The sequence below is a fragment of the Tursiops truncatus genome, chromosome 8 (genome assembly GCF_011762595.2).
Source record: "Tursiops truncatus isolate mTurTru1 chromosome 8, mTurTru1.mat.Y, whole genome shotgun sequence".
Lineage (NCBI taxonomy): Eukaryota > Metazoa > Chordata > Mammalia > Artiodactyla > Delphinidae > Tursiops > Tursiops truncatus.
Window position 1 is genome coordinate 56,130,257 of NC_047041.1, and position 22,981 is coordinate 56,153,237.

Genomic DNA, 22,981 nt, shown 5'->3' on the forward strand with positions numbered 1-22,981 from the left:
TACTGAGCCCACGTGCCACAACTACTGAAGCCCGCATGCCTAGAACCAGTGCTCTGCAACAAGAGAAGCCACCGCAATGAGAAGCCCGGGCACCACAACGAAGAGTAGCCCCCGCTCACTGCAGATAGACAAAAGCCCGAGTGCAGCAGCAAAGACTCAACACAGACAATAAAAAAATAAAAATAAAAAAAATTTTTTTAAATTAAAAAAAAGAAGAAGAGGCACCAGAGGAGCTTTAAACACTTGCCAGGCTGGGCTGGTGGGGGGAGATGGCCATGGGCTTCTCTGGGCCGAGTGGGGGTGAAAGCGGGGCTCCCTTCAGTTCCTGCAGCTTCAGGGCCAGGGAGTTTCTGTCCTCAGAGCATGGCCAGCCAAGCCAGCTGGTTCCCTAGCCCCCTGGGCCTGGCCAAGAACTGTTTTCTTGGGCAGGGTGGCTGGGAGCTGGGGCTGTGGAATTCCCCCTCTTCCTGTCCCAGGCCTTCCTCCCGTCCTCGGTTCCTTGCCACACACGCAGTGCACTCAGCGGCACTTGGAGCGGGGAGGGAGTGACGCCGGGCCTTCACCCCAGTGAGCTGCCCCAGCTTGCCTTCCTCCTTGAGCTGTCCTGGCCAGGAGCAGCCTGGGCTTGGCCCAAGCTGTATGGGTGACCTCATGGTGCAAGTAGGGCCAAGAGAGGGCAGGGACTCGCCCAAGTTCGTCTAGGAAGGTCTGGGCCAGGCCAGGAGTTGCTGGGAGCTTCCTGGCTCCTCGTGTAAGGGTCGTTGTCCCTTCTATCCCTCCACTCCCACCCCGTCCTGCGTTCCCGTGCCTCTGGCTGCCTGACTCCAGAGGGCTCCATCTCATGGACTGTTTCCGTCCCATTCTCCCGTGCAGAGTACACTTTGTCCCCATCCTCTATCTCTCTTCAGCATCTGCAACCTGTCCCTAGAACAGATGGAAAATTTCTGGAGGGCAGGGCTATGCCTTTAGTTTAGATAAGGATGCCTGAAGGGGAACTCCAGGGCTGTCTCTAGCTCAGAGACTTTCTTTCCCACTAGACAGGGGCTTCCCTTAAGTCAGCACAATGTCTCCTCCCATCAGACAAGCCAGGGCCTCTGTCCACTGAGAGCCTATGTCTCCCTTATCAGACAGGGGCCTCCTCCAGCAAAGAAGCCAGGTCTCCTCCATTAGACAAGACAAGTTCTCCCTCCATTCAGGGACTATGTACCCTCCATCAGACAGGGACCTGTGTCTCTCCCATCAAACAGGGCCTCTCCCAGCTCAGGGACTATGTCTCCCCCATCAGATAGCCTTTCCTTAGCTCAGAGACTGTCTTCCCCTGAGTTTAGGACTCCTCCAGCAGAAGGACCATGTTTCCTCCTCCCTCTGCCTCCCCACTGGTCCTAGGTGGTCAAGGCCAAGCCTTTGGATCAGACTGGCACCTCTGGAGCTCAGCAGAAAGCCCAGAAGCCAGGGTGGCTGACCAGCCACAGGGCCTGTGCCAGCCATGCCGTGGTCTCCCCTAGGATCATGCAGGAGCTGAAACCATCAGAGATAATCTGGCCCAGGACACCTGCTCCAGGATCCAGTTTCAGCAACTTGCCCCAGCTTTCCTCTGGGCTGAAGCCAAAGCAATGAGTAACAAGCTCTTCCATGGAACAGCACACTAGGGCCTTCTAGCAGCTGGGGGTGACCTGAGGTTAGGGAGTCTAAGCCCTTGCCTCTAGGCCCAGCCTCTTGGGTTCCAGGCCCCCCTTTCCCTGAGAGTACTGGAGAACCAGGGGCTAGATCACTGGCACCTCAGCATCAAAACTTAGGCCCCAAGAAGTGGGCCTAATTAACTTCCTATTGCAGAATTCCTTGGGGATGGGGGGTGGTTCAAGCAAACTCTGTGGTTATCGCCCTCCTAAACCACAGGCAACTCAACTTACTGTCCTGGGATATGGTCAGAATTATAACAGGAGGGCAGGGGTGATGACTGAAAGAATAATTGTATCGTATCAATATAAGCACACTTTTTTAATCCATATGAAGGACCTTCCATTCATCCTCCCATTTGAGTCTCCTAACCGTCCTTGAGAGGGGCAGAGCAAGGATTACTGACCCAATCTTTCAGATGAGGAAACTCTGGTTAGAGGAGGAAAGTAACTTGTAAAAGATCGTACGCGGGTCAGTGTCAGGGGCAGCCTCTGAACCGGGTCTTCTGACTCGCTGTCCAGTGCTCTGGTGCACCACAGGCACTCAGTGTTTGTGGGATCAGACTGTTTAGAAAGGATGGTGTGGTCACAACATGGACCCTGGTTATTGATCAATTGAGTTCGTAGTCTCAGGGTCAGAGTGACATGGATCTCACCTCTCACTGTACAGATGGAGAAACTGAGGCCCAGAGAGGAGCAAGGGCCCAGGACAAAAGCCCAGATTTCTGGACTTCAGCCCAGAGCTCCTTTGGCCCATGCCACAGCCAAGGACTTCAATAAAAATAAATATTTACTGAGAGCCTCCTGTTTGCAGGCTCCATGGTGGGAGGAGAAGAAGGGTCACAGATGAGCCAGCACAGGCCCTGAGCCTCAGGAGCTCACTGCTTGGTAGAAGGGTTGGACAGTCCAGATCTGAGCTGACACAGGAGTCCTGAGGTTCGGAGAGCCTAGAGGAGAGAGAGCCAGGCTGGGGGAAGGACAGAGTGGTTTGACCTAGAGGGACAAGAAAGATTTTAATAGGTGGCGATAAAAAAAAAATGATGTTCCAGGCAAAGGGGACCCTTTGAGCAAAGACTGACCAGGAATATATGGTGCTCATGAAGGGCCTGTAGCTGTGGAAGGTGAATCAACAAAGGCTGGAAGGGCTGGATTCTGTACAGTCCCATGTGCCCCTCTGGCCCCACCTCTGGCCTCAGCTCACTCACCTTTGATAAACTGGATGACAGTCAAGTCTGGGGCAATCTGGGCTAGGCCATCCTTCTTCTCTGGGGACTCCCCAGGGCTCCGCTCAGAGGAGGCGTCCTCACCCTGGAAAGACACATGGCCAAGGGCAGTCAGCTGGAGGCCAGGCATTCTGCTCAAAGATGCTCTGGGCTGGGGAAGGGGGCTCTGGGAGAGGAGAGGGCGGGGGTCTGTCACTGCCAGCAGTGACCCATTTGTTCTTGGCCCCATAGATACTTAAGTAGTTTTTGAAAAAATGGATGAAATTCCAATGGTTGAACTCTGTCATCACCATTATTAACATCGTAATAACCGACACTACCGTGAAAATTCCCACCGTAACAACCACCATCATCGTTATTCTCATCACCTTAAATATCACCCCCATTCACATCGCCAATATCATCATAAGTAAACAACCAATGTAGTCCTTACTATTGTCATTGTCTCTGTCAAGGTCACTAATTGTCTGCGCAATCTCACAATCATTATCACATCATCACTGTCACCTGACCCTTCAGAATCACCAGCAACAACATCATTATCGGAATCACTAATATCATCATCGCCGTCTCTCACGTCACTGTTCTCCCTACCACTGTCTTCACCACCATCAGCAGCATCACCAACTTCTATCCAAGGTTATCGCCATCCCGCTATCTTCAGTTCCGTATCCCTCATGGCTGTCATCACCTGGAGAGTCACCATGAGCAGGGGCCTCCAGCGCCCATCCTGTTCCATCCTGTCTGCTGCGCCAGGAAGGGAAGTGGGTTGGGAGAGCCAAGAGGCAACAGCCCCCTCCTCCTTTTGGATGAGTCAGGCCACACCCAGAGGGGATTGCTCAGCCCTGCGACTGAGGAAGCTCATGGCTACCCTGTAGTGTGCCCCTCCACCTAGGTGAGGATGGCCTCTGTGCAACTCCTGAAAAAAAGGTCTCTGATCCCAGAAAAGAGAAGGCTAGGGGTGATACAATTATGGTCTTCTGATTGCGCCAAAGAGGGAAGGAAATAAAGATAGATAATGGTTAATGGTTACTAAGCACTTACTACCATCCCAGTGCTGTTCCAATGACAAATCCATTAACTCATGGAAACCTCACAGCAACTTTCTGAAGTAGGTACCATTGTAATCCTTATTTTTCAGGAGATAGAACTGGGACACAGACAGATGAAGTAACCTGCCTGGTCACACAACTAGTAAGTGGTTTGGCTAGGATTTGAACCCCGACAGCTTGACTCCAGGGCCTGTGTGCATTTGGCTGGTTCATCCTAAGGGCAGGGGGAACCAAGGCCCTGAGGGAACCACACTAAGTGCTGGGTATTCTGCCTGCCTTACTCCAATACAGCAGTGCTTTCAGGCAGGTACTATTACTGTACCCATTTTTTATATGAGGAACTAAGTCTTAGAGAAGTTGCTTCTGGCACAGGGTCATTCAAGTATAAGTGATCAAGTGGGGTCTGATTTTACTACATTTTTCTGTGCAGCCCGAGACCAAGATTAGAAGCAACAAGTTCCATGGAGAAAGACTGAAGCCCAATGTGACGAGCAGCTTGGATGAGCCTGCCCTGGGAGGAAGTGAGTTCCCCATCATTAGGAGCATGCAAGCACAAACTGACTTCGCCCTGGTCTGGGGTGCTATATACCATGGGGAAGGGTGGGTTGGGCTGGAGAGCTCATCTGAGGTCTCTGGTTCTGCCTCTTCTCTCCCCACAGAGCCTCTGTGAGGTCCCCATAAGCTTCATCCTCTGGCTGGTGTCTGACACTTTCTCTTCTGTCTCTCATCTTTTTTTTTTTTAAGGGAGCAAATACTGGATCTCCCCACATTTCAGGACCTCCACGAGGGCCCCCACCCTGGGAGTGCCCTGTTCCAAGCCTCTTCCACCTCACTTGCAGGTGTTGGCTGGCTCAAGGCTGGCCCTGCCCCAGCAGGGAAATTCATTCAAACATCCGTTCAAGTGTGTTTGTCCCCCGTGGGCTTCTCCCTTCCTCGTCTCTACTTTTTATTCCAGCAGGTATTGGGCTCTGGGTTTCCTGGCCTCAGGGGAGGTTCGTGGCAGGGCAGAAAGTCATGGTTGCAAGATTTTCCTTTCTGGCTTTTGTTTCCAAAGCCTGATGCCATTGAGAAGATTAATCTGGGTGTTTTGGGGGATGGGGAGGGGGGCTGTTTGGAGAGGGAGAGGAGAGAGGGGTTCCCTGAGAAGCAGGAAGCCACATAGCCTCTGCGACAGTACCCAAGGAAGCAGTTCACTTCTGAGGGGCAGGCTGCAGAAGGACTTAAGGAGGCTGGGTCCCCATGTTCCCAGCCACATGGAGCTTCTCAACTCCTAGCAGGTTAAGGGCGGGCCACATGGGCCAGGATGGATTGAGGCTGATACCTGCTAGGGGTGCGGTGGGGCTGAGGATAGGACCTCCCTGGTGCCTGGACACCCTGTAAGACCTCAGGACCTTTGCTTCACCTTGGTGGGGGAGCCCTGAGAAAGGCTGAAGTTGAGTTTCCTACTGAGCCAGGAGGATGGGCATTCAGAGTAGAAGTTAAGTTGATTTTCAGAGAAAATAACTATCCATCTTATACACACTTAGGGTCTGAGTAAAACCTTGTTCAGTGTCTCTCCCTTGCTGAACTCTGAGCTCTGCAAGAGGAGGGACCACATTTACCTTGTTCTCTGTTGAAACTCTGATGCCTAGCACAGGGCCTGGAGTGAAATAGTGCATGTCTGTGAAACATCTATGAAAAGAAGGAGTGCAAGAGATGGCTCCCACAGGCAGTGGGTGCAGGCAACGCCAGGCTCTTGGAAGGAAAATGAGAAGAACATCAACGGGAGATGCTATAGTGCTGGCAGCAAGCTCAGAGATGGCTGCTGGTTCAAGGGAGGGCAAAGGGTCCACACTGAGCCCCCAGGGCCTAGCAGAACGGAGACTCCAGGCATGCCAGGCCACTGGTATGTGGGCTGGTGGCCCCTGCTCCAGCCTCGCTGGGACCTGCAAGGGAAGGAGACTTACACGCCACACAGGAGCAAATAAGTTGTGAGGTTAGGTAATGCTGACTAAAACCTGGTACTTGCCGTCTGCCTCTACAAGGATTAAATCACAAGCCGCTGTGACCGCCGACCTTCAACATCCCCTGAAAGGAGTTCAGGGTGGAGACCAGGAATAAGACACGCTGTGCTCTGGGAAAAACTGGCAGAACAGGCCTTCAGACAGTTAGATATTTTCAGGAGAAGATTTTATGAGCCCAGTTTGTGCATCTCCTCATACCTAGAAAAGCACTAAAATCCTTCATGGTGACGTCTGCTCCTAGCAGCAACCTTCTACAGAAATGTGTGCTTGACTGCAGGTACCACACCTCCTCCCCCAGCTTCACCAAAATCACATACATACTGACCTTCCCCCCTACCTCTTTGGAGCAGTTTCTCAGAGCTATTTGAAATGCTGTCTCCCAGGCTATAGTCCTCATTTTGCTCCAAATAAAACTTAATTCACAACTCTCATGTTGTGCTTTTTTTTTTTTTCAGTCGACAGTAACTTGCACAACATCACACAACTAGCAAGTGGCAGAACTAAGATCTGAGCTCAAGCCTGCCCGAGTCGAAAACTTACACTTTATGCACCAAGCCCTGTGAATCAGAAGTCTGGTGCAGGACTGGCGGAATCAGGAGGCACCTTCGTGGGGTGATGTGAAGGGGCCTGACATTTGAGTCTTGCTTCTCTGGATGAGGCACTGTGGGTCTATTATTCATTTATATCTCAGAGCTGTGCTGTCTGTTGCAGCCACCAGCCGCACGTGGCCACTGAACACTGGAACAATGGCCGGTCCAAATTGAGACGGGCCGTAAGTGTAAAATACACATTGCATTTCAAAGACTCGGTATAAAAAATGGAATGGAAAATATCTCACAATTAGTTTTTCATAGTTATGATATGCTAAAATGAGAATGTTTTAAATATAGCGGATTAAAGAAAATTCTTCTTAAAATTAATTTCTTTTCCTTTTGAATGTGGCTACTAGACCATTTAGAACAACATTTGTGGCTCACGTGGTATTTCTTTTGGATATGCTGCCTTAAGGAGAGCTAGAGAATCTCCTTACTCTGTTCTGAGTCCTAGCCAAGCTGTGAGAGAGCGTGTGGGAAGGTCCAGGGTCCCGGAGCGAGAGGGGTGCTGCCCCAGGAATGGAAGTAAGAAGGGTGGGGGATAGATTGACAACCTCCTAGGTTTCCTATCAGGGAGAGGCAGTCTTGCCCTTCAGACAGGCAACATCTTGTGAGTTCCTTGCCTGGGGTTCCTTGTCCCCAAGTAAACAGTAAAAACAACCACAGTGTCAGCTGCTGCCACATGTATAACCCTACGTGGTCTACACTGCACTTTCACATCCACCCTGTCATTTAATTCCCACAACAGTCTGGTGTGGGGACGATTACTGCAGCTATTTCACAGAAGAGGAAGTGGAGGCCCCGAAAGGGCAAGTGTCACCCAGGGAGTAATTGGCAGACTAGGCTTTATTACCACCCCCTGTGCCCATATTGACCTCTGGGCTTTGGGGACGGGAGGGGAGGGACAGACCTTCAGGGGTTGCGGGGTCAGGAGGGCATCCAGGCAGAGGTGAGCTCTGGGATTGGAGAGATAGGAAGGGAACAGTTATTTGAAACAGGGACATATACTAGCAGAAGGGCAGGGGTGGGAAGAGAGGTGTCTGGGAGGTGGGAGGAGCCAACTGACGACAGCCAAGAACCTCTCGGGAGAGGAGCATGGCGGTTCAGAGGGCCAGGCTGAGGGACTTGGGCTTTCTTCTGTGGGTGCTGGGTACACTGACCTCCAGCCCCTGTCTCTGTTCCCTCCAGAAGTTTCCGCCTCTCTCTCCACATCTGTTTTGAGGACTCCTGACTAATAGTGGGCTCCAGAAACAGGAATCATCGAGCCTCTGCTCAGAGTGGGGCTCAGAGTATGACCAATCTGAGCTGTTTCCCCAGGTCAGCATGTCTGGGCTGAGGGAGCTGGTCAGAACTTCCCCTCTCGGGCTGTGTGCTGAATGCTGCAGCCCGTGGGACCCAGGACGCTGTGTGGTCCAGCACGAGGAAGGTCCCACTGCCTGTGGGGCCTCAGGGGACCCAGGAGCTGTCCTTAGAGGAAGCTGTGTTCCTGGAAGGCTCTGGGCCGGGGCTGTGATCCCAGCCCCACAGAGCCAGCGCTGACCCTGATGGGTGATGTGGAACTCTCTGCCAGCCCTCGGCTTCCGTCACATCTGGCCCCAGGAAGCAGCCACAGGGATGGGGTTATCTGCTTAACTTCCTACCCTCTATGGGAGGGAGATCGTGTCTTCTAGCAGAGGTCCTGGACATCTGAGCTTCTCTGAGGGAACGGTGTGCTCCTGGCTCTCTTACAATGGGATTCTTGCAACTGGCCACACCTCTTTTACCTGTGGCTACCAGAAAGCTCAGGACCCAATAAGTGTTTCAATGAGTGGTCTTGGTCTTGATTGAGTGACTCAGCACAGACCCTGCGATGGTTCTTCCTGGGCCTGAATCCCAGCTCCACCTTTCACTAGCCATTCCACCAGGTTATTTAATCTCTCTGTAACTCGGTCCCTCGGGAGTAAAATGGGGGTAACAGCTATTTCATAGGTGGGTTACAGGGATTAAATGGGCTATTAATACAAAGGGCTTAGAACAGTGGATGGTACAGAGTAGGCAGTACATGTTGGCCTAATTTCTCACTCTCTTACTAGTACTGTACATGTATTTGGTGTGAGCCCTATGGAATATAGTAGAAGTAGGATATAGAAAAGCATCTAAGAAGAAAATTGGAAAAAAAGGTAATTTTTCCTTTTAAAGCTGGCCTAATCCATGCTAAGAACAAGCACTCCTGGTTGCTGAACCCGCATGTCAGGTATTGAACCATCCACCTCAACACTTTGCCCCATTTCCTTCTTACAAACCCCCCAAAATATAGATTGTATGGTTATACCCATTTTATAGATTTCAGACTTAGTAAGTGACAGAGTCAGAATTCATACCCAGGTCAGGACGGTGCAGACAAAGCTGCTGTTGGCCTTCCTCCCTGCCACTAAGCGATGCCTCCAGCGCAGACACTAAGGAAACGCTTCCACGGTGCCTCACGGGCCAGATAGGCTACCAAACACCTCTCTCCTTTAGCCTCAGTCTCCTCCTCTATCATTTGGTGGTATTGGACTAGACCAATGTTTTTAAAACTGGTTTTTGCAACAGAACCCTTTTCCCAAGTGAAATCTCACTCAAAAGACTGGTAGAAAAACACCGAAAAGTAGAACTGGTCTGATTGAAGTGTGTGTGTGTGTGCGCGTGTGTGTGTAGGAGAGGAAGGTCCTTAGCCCTGCTGGGGAACCCCCTTCTTCAGTCTCCCTATGGTGGCATCCTTTGGGTTCTGTGGGGTGCAGTTTGAAAACCACTTGAGCAGATCACTCCAAAGGACCTTCCAGCCCCAGTGTAGGAGGAAGCTCTGATCTATACCAGGCCAGGGAGAGGAAGGCTCTCTTCAGACCTTTGGGGCCAAGACCTGGCCTTGTACAGACGGGTGCAGGGGGAGGTGGTGATGGCCAAGCTCTGGGCACAGCCTTGACCCTCTCTGGGCCTCAGTCCCTCTGTCTGTAAGAGGCAGTGGGCGTTGAAGTGGACGATCACACAGGTCCTTCTACCTTAGAGAGCTGAGGTGGGGTGAGGGTGGAGTCACAGGCTTGGGTCACCTGGGATGGGGAAGGAAACAAGAGGGCTCCCAAGCTGGCTGGGAGGGCTCTGGAGGCAATGCCAGCAAGGGAGAGACTCCAGGCAGAGGGAAGACCTGTGTCACCCCGAATCTCACAGGGGCTGCAGTGGCAGCACAAAGTCCCAGGGGAACAGGGGCCTTCTGCCTGGGCAGACCCCAACAGACGGGCCCTAAGTCCTAGGTTTTCAAGGCCATTGCCGCTGCCCACTCTTGTCCCCATCCCTGAACATTTTCCCAAAGAAGCACATCGAGGTTAATGACTAGGAGACAATGGATTTCATAGACTCAGGCCAAAATTGTAGCTATTTAGAAATGTGAATTTTGGGAGTCACACAGCATTTGAGGCGCAGAATCTTAGAATAATAGAACATAAATACTCGAGAATCTTCAACTACTAGAAACATAGAACTTTAAAACCAGGTAATATTCTAATCCCAGACTCTGGGAGATACCCCAGAATAACAGACACTGAGGCTGCTGGGAAATATGACAGAGGCCAGTGGTGTTCAGAGTCTGGGTGGGGACACAGGATCTCCAGGGGATCTCTTCTCAGCCCCTGGTCCAGCCTGAAGGGTAGCTCAGAAGGGCCTAAGGAGAGCACAGGAGGGCTGCTGGCTGAATGGGATCTTACAGCCACAAAGCTGTATGGGCCCAGTTGACCTGCTAGGGAGCCCGTAAGAGACCATCTTTACTCTATGGGCTCTGCAGAGCCATGTGCCAGGAGCCCGGCGGCTTGACAGGACCTTAGAAACTGGCTAATCGTAGACAGGGAGACTGAGGCCTGAGAGAGGTGAGGCCTGCCCTGGTTCACTTCTAGAAAGACGTCTGGGTGGCCACCTGAGCTCTGAGGTCACAGACACGTGGACAGAGACAAAGGCAGGGAAGCAGAGCTCCTGCCCCTCCCATGCCGATATGGCCTCCCCCATCCCCCATCCCATAGTCTTTTCTGTGGAGACTATTAATCCCCTCCCCCCTGGCAGAGAACTCTAAGCACAGGCCATGGGAGAAACCTGAGCTGTCATTCAGTCATCCTCCGTCTGCCTGCTCCTGGGCTTCTTTCACTACCTGAGAGCTCCCTGGGGCAAGGGCTGTGGGATACACCCCTCGGTCCTCCTGTAAAAGTGCTCATGTACTGCCCCATAGGCAGGGAGCCACTTAAAGGAGACACCAATGAGCCTGCCAGAGATAGCAGACTTTGTCCAGTCTTCTGCGTATTGTACAGACAGGGAGACTGAGGCCAGAGACCTCCTCTGGGTCACGCAATCCTTATATAATCTACCACTATCTCCTGGATACCAGTAAAAGCTGCATTTACTTCTAGGGGGGTATTTAGAGGACCCCTGAGCCTGGGAGGGGGTGCTTGAAGGGACTTCAGAAATAGTCCCCCACTTCACTTTCTCCCCTTGCCTGTTCCGACTCCCCATGGAAGATACACATCCCATGTATGAGGACCTGGGCTTTCTGGCTGCCAGTTTTGCCTAATTGGGCCCTTCCTCCTGGTCCATCTCCCTCCCCATCAGTGGCCTGAGTGGGCTGGGCCAGCCCAAGCAACTGCAAGCAGACCCAGCCTAGGCAGCCTCAGGAGGCGGGGGAACAGTTCCTCCCACATCAATATTTATTGCCTGGAAGCAGATCATCATGTTCTCAGCCTTTGGTTCTTTTTTAAGAACCTCTCACCGCCTTCCCTCCTCACTCCCCATCCCCGATGTGCTGAGAGAATGAATCCAGACAGCCAGACAGGTTCACAGCGAGGGAGCCAGGGTTTCAAGTCATCACAGAGACACAGCTCTAAAAATCCGAATCTCTGCATCACAGCAGCTCCCGCTCAAGGAATAGTGCACTCTCCAAATCTGAGGCACACAGAATACTGCTCCAGGAATCTCAACTCAGCATCGTACACAACAGAACAGAATGGGGAAGTGACTTGCTCAAGGTCACATGACCGAGCCCAGCACAGCCGAGGCTCAGCCTTGTTTCTTCCACCTCTTCCACCCCATGGCCCCATGAACTTCTTCTCTGTTCAAATTCAGAACAGAGAAGTGCCGCTTCTCTGTGGCAAGACCCAGCTTGGAGACTGTCCGTAACTGGCAACCCAGTCTCTTCCCTTCCTTCCTCTGGGATCACCCTTGCTTCTAAGAACTCTTCCCCAAGTTCCAGGAATTTCTTCTCATTCATATTTTGGCGTGAGCTAGGCAGAACCAGGAAGGACCATCTGTGGTTCCAAGCTGTCTTCTTCCCCTGAAACTGGTCTCTCTCCAACGCCTGCCTTGCCCGCCTCTGAGCCAGCATCAGCCCTTCACTGCCTCTGGATGCCCATCCCATAGAGCAAGATCCAGGTCTGTGTGGTCCCCCTCCTGCGTGGCCCTTTGGACTCATCCTCACGCCCTGCCTTACTGCCAATGCACTGGTTCCTGCCTGGGCCAACACCACAGCTGTCACATCGATCTCCCTGCCCCCAGCTGCTCTCTGCACACTCCCCTGTCCCTACCAATCCCTTCTGTTCTTAGCACCTGGTGCTAAAGCCGTAGGACTCCCTCCAGGGCTACCCACTGCTCTTGAAGCTGGAAGGCAAGCCTTTTCGTGTTCTGGCCTCTGCTGGCTGTCCCAACATCAATTTTCTTTGGTCCCCCGCAACCCCATGTATATTATAGCCTCTGCTGCAGCAGCGGGTGGGAGATGGGCTGGTGAAGGCAGCCAGGTGTGGTGTCAGAATGACTTGGGGTCAAGTCCCAGCTTTTCCAGGCAGAGACATTTTCAGCCCTTCCTCTTAGGCCTAAATTTTCTTGCTCTAAGGATGAGGCACAATCTCACATTACAGCAAACATTCAAATGCACCAACCTGCAACATTAAATTGAATTATTCTTGCTGCAAAATATTTGACAGGATTTTTATAAATTGTCCCTTTGAAATTGAACTACTTAGCAACAACTAACTTCCTTAATTTATGACTGTGATTTCTCAAAATCCTGGCACAGAGGTCCTAAAACTCTTGTAAATAAGGGTGTTAGGAGAATCTTTTGATCTAATATTTAGTCTTTGATCCCGGTTCCTGACACAGAGCTCCTAAGATCTTTGTAATTTCCTGAGTGGTAAGAGCATCTGACACCGAGCCCCGAAATCCCTTGGAATTTCCTGGTGATAGGAACGTCTTTTGTTTTAATGAGGTGACTCTGGTGGGCTCCTGGATGAGGGCTGGTCACCAGAAAGATCAAGCCATGATTGGAAGCTTGGAACTTGCAGCCCACCACAGCCCCCTAATTCTGCAGAGAGGAGAGAGAGGCTAAAAGGGAGTTAATCATCAATCATGCCTACGTGATGAAGCCTCCATAAAAAATGCCAGTAGTATAGGGTTCAGGGAGCTTCTAGGTTGGTGAACACAGCCAGGTGGGTGATGTACCCAACTCCACAGGGACAGAGCTCCTGTGCTCGGCACACTCCCAGACCTCGCCCTGTGTATCTCTTTATCTGGCTGTTCATCTGTATCATTTACCATATCCTTTATTATGTAATAAACTGGTGAACATAAGTCAGTGTTTTGCTGAGTTCTGTGAGCCACTCCAGCAAACAATCAAATCCACAGAAATCTTACGTGGGGACAGGTAAAACAGGACTGTTTTTCTTTTATACTCCCAGACTTGGGAAAAAAGAAAGTCTAATGCACAAATTTTCAGAATGTAACGAAATGTGTATGAGTGTTCTGAAGCTGACGCTAGTGACATACAATTGAGCTTTTATAAGACATTTCTATTTTGTCTTCTTTTGTATTTTAGAGCCAATTTATTGTTTTTCAGGCCTCGTGTTTTTGTGGGTCCCTGGAAAACTTAGAGGTCCCTGGCCCAGAATCATCTCTCCTGCCCAGTGGCCTCACATGGTCCTGCCTTCTCCAACTACCTGTGACCTTGAGCACATCCTTGCACCTCCTGGGCCTGTGCCGTCCTCTGAGGAAAGACCATGAGCCGTGCAGAAGAGTTCAGTGAGATACCCCTGCAGTACCTCGCCAGTTACTTAACAACTTATCTGTCTCTTAAAGAGACTCCGTCCTCAGAGTCTAGGCTATGCCTGGTTTAAGTAAGGGTGGAGACCATGTGCTGAGCCCCAGGGTCCAGCCTGACGCCTGGCCTCAGGGAGGCAGTCAGTACATGTCTGTCCCCTCACTGTCCCTGAAAAGGCCAGGTTCATTTCTATAGCCAAATCCTTTGCCCAGGCTGTTTCCACACCGAGAATGCCCCTCCCTTTCCTTTCCATGCTTCTGCACGTCCTTCATTGTCCAGTTCGACTCCCCTCTCTTTAGAGAAGCCTTCCCAGACCCTCCTGCAAACCCTCCACCTCCTCCCAGTTCTAACATTGCTATAGCACATTCAGAATCTACCAAACACTTTAAGCAACAAGCAGAGAGGCGGTAGGGTAGTGGTTAGAATGAGGGGAGTAGGCTCAGACAGGATTGGGCTCTGCTTCCAGCACTGTCCTTGCTGGTCTCGTGATCTTGGGTAGGTCACTTCCATCTCTGGCCCTCGAGCTCCTCAGCCGTGGAGGGGCAGGAAATACACACTGTGCAGGGACTTCGGGGAGAGGGCTTTGCAAGCTGTGATGTGCAGTGCCCAGGAGGGATGGAGTTTAAAGTTATCAAGGAGGACAAGTGGGTTGGGGGTGGAGCCTGGACTAGAGTGGGGCGTGGAGGGGGCTTACTTTGCTGACAGGTGGGTCTGAAACTGCCAAGACCTTTCGCCGGAAGCGAAGCTCACGTTTCTCCTTGGGCATCTCCTTGGGGAAGAAGAAGTAGGGGGTGGCAGCCAGGGCCACGGTGCCAGCGGAGATGAGAAAGCCCAACCACCAGGCACCCACCCATCGGGGGTCCTTTGAGGTCAGGCTGATGCCACCTGGAAGAGAAGACCATGCGATATTAGGGTCAAGGTGGGCTGTCACTTCTTGGCCACCACCCTGGGACTGGCCTCTTGAGACATGAAGTGGCCTGTGCTGGGAGTCAGGAGATCTGGGTTCCAGTTGTGCCAGTTAGTATACCTGTGTGACCTTGGGCAAGTCCCTGACCCTTCCTGGGCCTCAGCTTTTTCAACTATTAAGGCAATGTGTGTCGTGGTCAAGGTCATGGACTTTGGAAATGGACCGCTGGGTCTGAATTCCATTGCTAACGTAACCTTGGGCAAGTTACTTAACCTCTTGGTGCCTCGGTTTCCTCCTCTGTAAAGTTCAGATATTAGTAGCACTTACATCATAGGGCTGATGTGAGAATCATAGAAACTAATACGTGTAAAGCACTTAGAATAGTGCTGGCACATAGAATGTCTACATGGGTGTTTTCTCTTTGCTCACTGTTACTACTGTGATTATTATTAGGAAACTGATGGCTAGGATGACTTTTGTGGTTCTCAGACCTGCACGATGATCAAAATCACAAGGGGTGCTTGTCAAAAACACCTGGCCTTACCCATGACCAGCTTAGAACTGCCACAGGATGGGGTGGGAAGGTGACCAAGGAATCTGTGCCTTTAACAAGTTCCCCACCAACTGTATAGCACAGGGAGGAAAAAAAGAAGGTACAATCTTTGCAGGACATATATTAAGTTAATCTTAAAAATGCATTCCAATATACATTAGGTGTAGACAAATACTGTTTGATTCCACTTATACTTGGTACCTAGAAAAGTCAAATTCATAGAGTCAGAAAGTACATTGGTAGATGCCAGGGGCCAGGGGGGTAAGGGTGAGGGTGGGAGTGGGAGGTGAGGAGGGGGAATGGGGAGTTAGTGTTTAATGGGGACAGAGCCTCAGTTTAGGAAGGTGAAAAATTCGGGAGATGGAGGATGGTGAGAGTTGCATAACAATGTGAACGTACTTAATGCCACTGAACTATGCAGTTAAATATGGTTAAAATAGTATGTTTTATATTATGTGACTTTTGCCACAATAAAAAAACATTAAAAAAAAATTCCCCAGGTGATTTTGATCCCCCTCCAGGTGTAATTAGGGCAAGATTATCCCAGGTGTACCTCCTGACTGAAGTGCCCCCCTCTCCCAACAGACCTCTTGACCCCAAGGCTGAGTTGGGTACCTCCTCCTTCAAGAGCATCTGCAAACACTTTCTAACAATACAGATGCATGATGACACCAACCCCAGGAGTGGGGCTGATTCCCAGGGGCTTGATCCTGAGCTCCTCCTGGACAGGGGCCAGAGTACACAGTCAGCACTCAGCAAATGCATCTGTAAAAATGGGGGCAAAGTTGGCGTCTGCACTGATTCCCTCTTCCACTTACTATTCCCCTGGCTTCTGTGCCAGGCTGGTGGGAACTCACACACACAGCTCAGATCCGCTTCTCACATACCAGTCTGTGCCTGCAGTGGATATGACCCGCCCAACCCATGCAATGCCCCAGAGAGAAAGAAGGATTAGGGAGGTGGCACATTGGTCCACAGGAATGCCACATCTGCCTGTGAAGGTGGCATAGCTGCCAGGATGATGTCAACAGAGCCAGAAACATCCCCCCATCCCCTGTGCTGGGGTGTGTCTGGGAAACTGACTCCTGACTCCTAAGACTGTTCCATAGGGAGAGAGGAGTTACAACCAGAGTCCACATTTGGCTCCTGGCCCAGCTTTCTAGAAGGAAGGGAGGTGGGGCAGGGTTATCCCTAGCGACTCTTGTTCAGAGCTGCCCAGGCCTGTCCTGACTGGAGGCACCCGTGGGCAAAAGCCAGAGAACAAGAAACAGAATCTGCCTGTCCATCTACCTGTACATGTGTCACCTGAGGCCTCTAGGGCTTGCTGGAAAATCTCCAGGTGAGGGATGGGACATCTGAGCACCACGAGGCAGAAGGCAGAGCTGGGAGCTCAGAGCTACTTGGTGTGACCAGAGGCAGCTGAGATGCCAGAGTGACCTTTTCTAAAAAAATTCCACTCCCACTCCTCACAGAGTGCCAGGACTCTGGGATCCCCAACACTCCTCCCTCCTGGCTGCCTTCGGACCCAGCTTCAGTTCCACTCCTTGGCCCACACTGACCACTACCTGGATCAGAGACCGCTATTCCCCAAACGGTGTCCTCAGCACAGGTTGCCAGGCTCTGAGTGGTCAGAGCTGGAACGGTCCTTAGAGGTCACCCAGTGGATTTCCCATCTGAGATGGCCAATGTAGCAGAGTCCTGCTCCAAAGTTCTCTCCGGCACGCCAGTGTCCTCTCTGTGTCCTGAGGCTTGTCCCCCGACAGATGGGAGTGCCCCACAGGCCAAGAAGAGTATGTGGCCCTGTCTGCTCCACGGTGTATCTGAGCAGGGGGCTGGGGGCCTGGGGGAGCTCAGGGGTGGAACTAGGTGAAGACACGTAACAATAGTGACAACACTTATACCTCTCCATCTGACGGCTCCTTGTAGCTTATCTCCACTTGGGAAAGCTGAGGCTCAGAGAGGTTAAGAGGCATGTCCAGGGCTTCCCTGGTGGCTCAGTGGTTGGGAGCCCGTCTGCCGATGCAGGGGACGCGGATCCGTGCCCCGGTCCGGGAAGATCCCACATGCCGCGGAGCGGCTGGGCCCGTGAGCCATGGCCGCTGAGCCTGCGTGTCCGGAGCCTGTGCTCCGCAACGGGAGAGGCCACAACAGTGAGAGGCCCGCGTACCGCAAAAAAAAAAAAAAAAGAAAGAAAGAGGCATGTCCAAGGTCATGGGGTTGCTGGGATTTGAACATGGGTCCCCTGGCTCAGTGTCTCCTATGAGACCAGTGGTCAGTCAGCTGTGTCTATGTGCCCCCGGGGACAACTGTGTGCTCTGAGGCTCACCTTCCGGCATTCGATCAATGTCCACGTAAAGGCGCAGCATGAGGCTGCCCAGCCCATAGGCCATGCCTGGCCCCATCATGGTCACTGCAAACAGGATCCCTGTAACAGGAAGCCTAGGTTAGACCCCTCTAGCCCGGCTTCCCTCTGCAGGTTAGTGCCTGCCCAGCCTCCAACTGGCAAGAGCAGCCCATCTCCCCTGGTCAGGGACGAAGAGCTCTCCAGGGCCTCTCAGGCCCTTTACCAGCCACATGGGGCAGAGGTCAGGGACTCATACTTAGCCTGACCTGGGCCGTGCCCTCCCTCAGAGCCCGAGGGGTGGGACAGGTCCTCACCGAGGTAGAGGGGTGAGTTGCTGTTGTGGGCAAAGTCATCAATGTAGGAGATGCCAAAGGGCTGAATGGGCACCCCGCCCACACCGAGCAGGGTCTGGGCCGTGAACATGATCCCCACCACGGCCAGATGCTGGACTTCTGTGTAGCCTGAGCAGCTGCTGTTGGATGGGGTTGGGGCTGAGGTTGGGGCCTCAGTGGTGGGCACGCACAGGGAGGCCTCAAAGTCCTGTGGCATGTCTGCTGAGAGATGATAAAAAATATTAGGACAATACCTAAGACTTATATAGCACTCACTGATGCAAGGTACTGTTCTAAATGCCCTGTATATAAATCATCTGACCCCTACAACAAACCCAGGGAAGGGATGCTCTCATTATTCCCATTTTACAGATGAGAAAACTGACACTCAGACAGCAACTAGCAAGGGTTAGAGCCAGGATTGGAACCCAGGCAGTCCAGCTTTGAGTCCATGCTCTTAAACCAGAGGTATGTGGAAGTGCCATGGCAACAGTGACTCTTAGGTGGAAGGGGTGGGGCGGTCGGAGGAGGTGTGGAGTTTGAACTGGGTGGAGAAGAAAAAAAAGATTTTCCAGAAAGGGAAGGTGGGGGAGGGTGTTCCAGAAAGAGGTCACAGCACATGCAAAACCAAGAGCTTGAGAAGTTCAGCACGGCTGGCTCACAGAGTGTAAAGGTCGAGGCCAGGGCTGAAAGCAGGGCCAGGCAAGAGCGGGGACACTGGGCCTGGGCTGTGGAGGGCTCTGGCGCCCTTGACCTTCCTTATGGGGAGGCTCGGTGTCAGCTCGGGACACAGATGCAGAGTGCAATAAAGGGAAATTTCTTAAATTAGTACCAGACATTTGTTTCCTGTAGCTCACCAATATTTGCTGAGCAAACTTAAGAAGACCCTCATACTATTATTATCCCGAATGCGGGTGTAGAAGTGGCCTTCTCTCTGCGGCTGGCCCAGCCCTTTCTGGGAACTCTGAGCCATGCCCACCCAGCCCAGAGAGCCACTCTTTAGGGCTGGAACAAGCCATGTGAGCCAAGGTCGAGGACCTGGACCCTCAACCAAGACTGCCTGGGTTGAAGACGGTGAGACTTTGGCAGAGAGGCCCTCAGCCCCTCTGGGCTCGGCTTCGTCCGTCATCTGTTGAACAAGCCCCCTAGGATGGAAGCTCTACACAAATATGGAATTCAGAAGCAGAATAATTCAGTAGTTCAGAGCAGAGGCTCTAGGGCCAGGCTACCAGGGCACGTCGACTAGCTGTGGGCCTTGGGGAAGTACCTCCTTCTCTGTGCCTCAGTTTCCTCACTTATAAAATAGGATAATGATAACACCTGCTCAAAGGGTTGTAAGCGTTAGGAGTGGTGATTGGTGCCTGTGCACAGTGCCTACAAGACATTAGATATGAGGATTATTATGGGGACCTTTAATAAGATCTTTTTTTTTCCACCCCTGGGTCCCCAGTACCTAGCAGAGGGCCTGGCACATAAATACTAATGATAAGTAATTCATTAATGAGGAGGAACGAGTGAATGAAATAGCCTTGTATGTCAGAGCAGCGTGGGTGTTTGGTGGTCACCAAGTCCAGTCCACCCATTGTATAGATGTGGAGACTGAGGCTCAGGCAGGAGAAGAGGTCTGCTTGGGGTTTCATGGGGAGCAGAAGGGTGTTGTATGGCAGTGAGGGTGAAGAATGTGTGTGACCCTGCACAGGAAAATCCCTGTTAAAGTGAAGATTCTGGACGGAGGAATGTGAGGAAGTGTAATTTTTCAGCATCCTAGTCAGGTCTCTTGACAGTTCTCCACTCAGGCCTAGATAACCACTCTGCTTTCCTCCTGGACTTTCCCCACTTCCCAGCCATTGCCTGTGCAGTTCCCTCCACCTGAAATGCCCACCTTCTCTCAACTGCCACCTCCTCCAGCTCACTCCAGCCTCCAGTATCCTTCCCCTACTCTGGGCTCTACCAGCTCCCCCTGGCTGTCTGGTGCTGGACGTTCTGGCCTGAGGCAGAGCTGCCCATGCTCACGCCAACCCACGCTCCCTCGCAGCTTCTCGGGGCTGGTTGTACCTGCTCCATCTTTCCACCTCTGGGCCTGGCACAGAGTAGGAGCTCCGGGGTCTGAGCTGATGGGAGGACAAGGGAGGAAGGATGCTTTCTGACAGCGCTCCTCCCCTGGGAAGCCTTCCATGATGGAGGCTGGGCCGTGGGCTCCTTCCCTGGGCTCCTTCGGTCCTGTTCTTCCTTCCTCACACAATTGATACAATGCGTGGGGGAAGGGGAGGTATTGTTTGTTTCCTCTCCCAGACTGGGAGCTCCCAGTAGGCAAGGACTGAGTCCCCTGAGAGGGTCCAGCACAAAATAGGCAGCACTAAGGATTTCTCGGGTGGACCACCAGATGGATTGTTGAGGGGTTGGTGGATGGATGGGTGGATGGGTAGATGGGTGGGTGGATGGATGGGTAGATGGGTGAATGGGTGGAGAGGTGGATGGGACAGGGAAGGCTGCCTGAGTCGTTCTCCAAGGGACAGGCATCCATCTGTCAAGTTGACTCTCAACAAAATCCCACTGGGCTCAACAGGGGCTTCCCTATTCCTGTCCCAAATTCTTTCATGGTTTTATTTGTTCATTCACTCATTCATTCTTTCTTTCATCAATATCTTGGCTTCTTGTGAAGATTAAATGCATCAATACACATCAAGGGCTTAGAACAGCGGTGCCTAGTAAGTGGTGTGTGATACTGTTATTATTATATACAAATTGTTATATATTATATATTATTATCCATAAATATTTCCTGAGGACCCACACAGGCCAGGCCCTAAAGTGGGCTGCATTGTAAACCCACCCTCACCTCAAAAATAAAAGCAGGCCCTCACCAAGCGATGCGCAGAGGGCCTCACCTCTGCCCCAGGACTACCCACTACCCCACTGCCCAGGGCTGCCTGAGGGACCCACCCGGGCTGAAGGAGGCAGTGGGGGGTGTGGGGAGGACAAGTAGGTGTTCTGGGAAGCTGGGCCCATCCTAACCGCTGGAGACCTGGGGCGGGGCCCTGTGCACAGTAATGCAGCAGCTCAGATATACCCTCAGCCCAGCCCCTCCTGCTCTTACCGGGGCTGGTGTGGTCGTAGTGGTACGGCTCTGAGATGAAGTGTGGGACAGCCATGAGCACGCCCGCCAGGGTCACGAGGACAGCTCCATAGCCGATCAGGCGGGGCCGATGTACCCGGCTGCCAAAATAGCTCACAAACACGATCAGGGCCGTGTTCCCCACCTGCAAAGGGATGAGAGGACCCATTCAAGTGGGCCAGAGGGCCGGCCTTGTCGCCATCGCCAATCTCAGTGTTCCCTTCTGTAGAACGGACTAGCTGGTTGAATAAGAATCATTTGGGTCCGTCTTAAAAACACAGATTCTGGGTCCTCCTAGGAAGGTCCCTAGTGTCCCATTCGAGGAGAGAAATTAGAGCAGCGTGGACAGGGCTAGAAGTTCAATTTTATTCTAGAATGTGGGTTGGGCCCCGTGTTAGAACTTCTGGGAAGTCATGAATGAGAAACAAATAAAGTCTAAAGCCAAAGGGCTAAGGCTTGGATTTTGAGCCTTAGAATCAAAACCCCCGGATATGGGTGCTGAAGGGGACGTAAGAGTTTGCAGGGAAGGGCGGCTCTGCCGTCAGAAGCTGGGATGTGCACTCCACTCTGCGGCTCACTGGTTGGTGACCGCGGGTGAGGTACTTACCCCTCACCTCCTTGCCGATGGAGGGGGGCAGTATCAGCAGAAGGTCAGTGGGAGGACTGATCCTGGGAAGGACAGTCACTCTCCATTTTATAGATGGGACACAGGCCTAGAGTCAGGGAGTGACTTGCCCAAGACCCCAGGTAATGACGTTCTCTTCCCACCTCTGAGATCTGAGGATGGAGTGCTAAGGAACACCTGGGGACTCGGTGTAGACCACAGGCCTTGGGTTGGGAGGAATGTGACACATCACCCAAGGGAGAGAGAATTTCACAGAGATCTACTGGGGGTCAGGGAGAAAGAGAGTGTTCTCAGGACTGTGACCTTTTCTGAGGATGAAAACATCTGTTGGGGAAGGGGTTGGGCACAGCTGGACTCTGATCTCCCAGTCCACCCAAAGTGGATTGTCCACTCCTGGCTGTCTGGCTGTCATCCCAGAGGCAGAGGCCTGTGGATCCCGGGGCAACTCCACGCTGTGGAGTCATCCCCTCCCCCAACCACGCCAAGGTCCCAAAGTTCTGCCTTTGATCTAATTTAAACCTCTCTCACTACTGTTGAATTGGCTTCCTCTGATTCCTTCCTGGGGCAGACAATAGCCGGGTGCCTGAAAAGGTGAAGGAACCAAAAGGAGAATGGGGGGACATGGGGACCCTGGCTAGCTCTAAAATCCTCCGTGTCCCCCAAGAGGGACCCCCAAAGGTGGGATAGGAAGGAGCTAAGATGGGATTGCATGTGGCACTGGGGGGAAGGGTTTATGTTGGGGCAGTGAGGGAGGGGGAGGGGGGTGAGCCTCCCTCAATGTCCCCCCCTGCGGCTGTGCCGGGGCCAGTACCTCGTTGAAGGCGGCCAGCAGCCCCGAGGTCTGACTGGAGAGGCCGAAGCGCTTCTCCACCGTGGAGATGGAGCTCTTGAGGTAGCCGGAGATCATGAGCTGCGCCAGCTGCAGCAGGCTGTGGCACAGCACGAAGAACTGTCGGAGGGGCCATGGTGATGGCAGCGGGTGGGCGGAGGGCCGGGGAGATCGCGGCGGGTGGGTGGTAGATAGACGAGGTGGGGTTGGAGAGAGGGAGGGAGAGTGAGGCCATGAGATAGAGAACCAGAGTCAGAGGAGACAGTCACACAGGAGGAGAGAGAGGAAGAGAAGAAGAGTCCAGAACAATTAGAGAGAGAGAGATACTGGAGTAATGCATGGATTCTCACACAGGCCTAAAAACTAGGAAAGCTGTCCTGGGCACCCCAGGAGCCCGGGGGCGACCTGAAATCCACAGGACTGAGAGTAGGGTCTTCATGGGGCCAAGGATGACAGGAGCCCCTCTGACCCCCAGAGGTCCCCCAGGCTGGACTGGATCCCGCTCCGTGTTCCACCACCCTGCCCCTTTCCCCAGGAAGCTCCCCAGATCCCACCCCACCCAGTCCTCCCCTGGAGCTCCCCTGGGAGACCACCTGCACACAGCAAACCCCCAAGCTACCCACCCCACCTCACTCAGCCTCACCCGAACAC

The 22,981-nt window shown here is 52.5% G+C and overlaps 1 protein-coding gene across 6 annotated transcripts in view; it reads right to left on the bottom strand.

Annotated features, from left to right (window-relative positions):
* SLCO2B1 (solute carrier organic anion transporter family member 2B1) overlaps positions 1-22,981 on the bottom strand; it is a 50,940-nt gene that overhangs the window by 13,372 nt on the left and 14,587 nt on the right. For 2 of the 6 annotated variants that reach the window (XM_033862272.2, XM_033862274.2), the window contains exons 2-5: positions 17,744-17,980; positions 17,412-17,510; positions 14,320-14,510; positions 2,882-2,984 (exon numbers count right to left, since the gene is read on the bottom strand). In XM_033862272.2, the coding sequence (XP_033718163.1) occupies positions 2,882-2,984; positions 14,320-14,510; positions 17,412-17,510; positions 17,744-17,980 (630 nt within the window). Of the gene's footprint in view, positions 1-2,881; positions 2,985-14,319; positions 14,511-17,411; positions 17,511-17,743; positions 17,984-20,858; positions 21,022-22,312; positions 22,451-22,981 lie in introns of all 6 variants that reach the window. The other 4 variants (XM_033862269.2, XM_033862268.2, XM_033862270.2 and 1 more) reach the window with 4 other exon arrangements.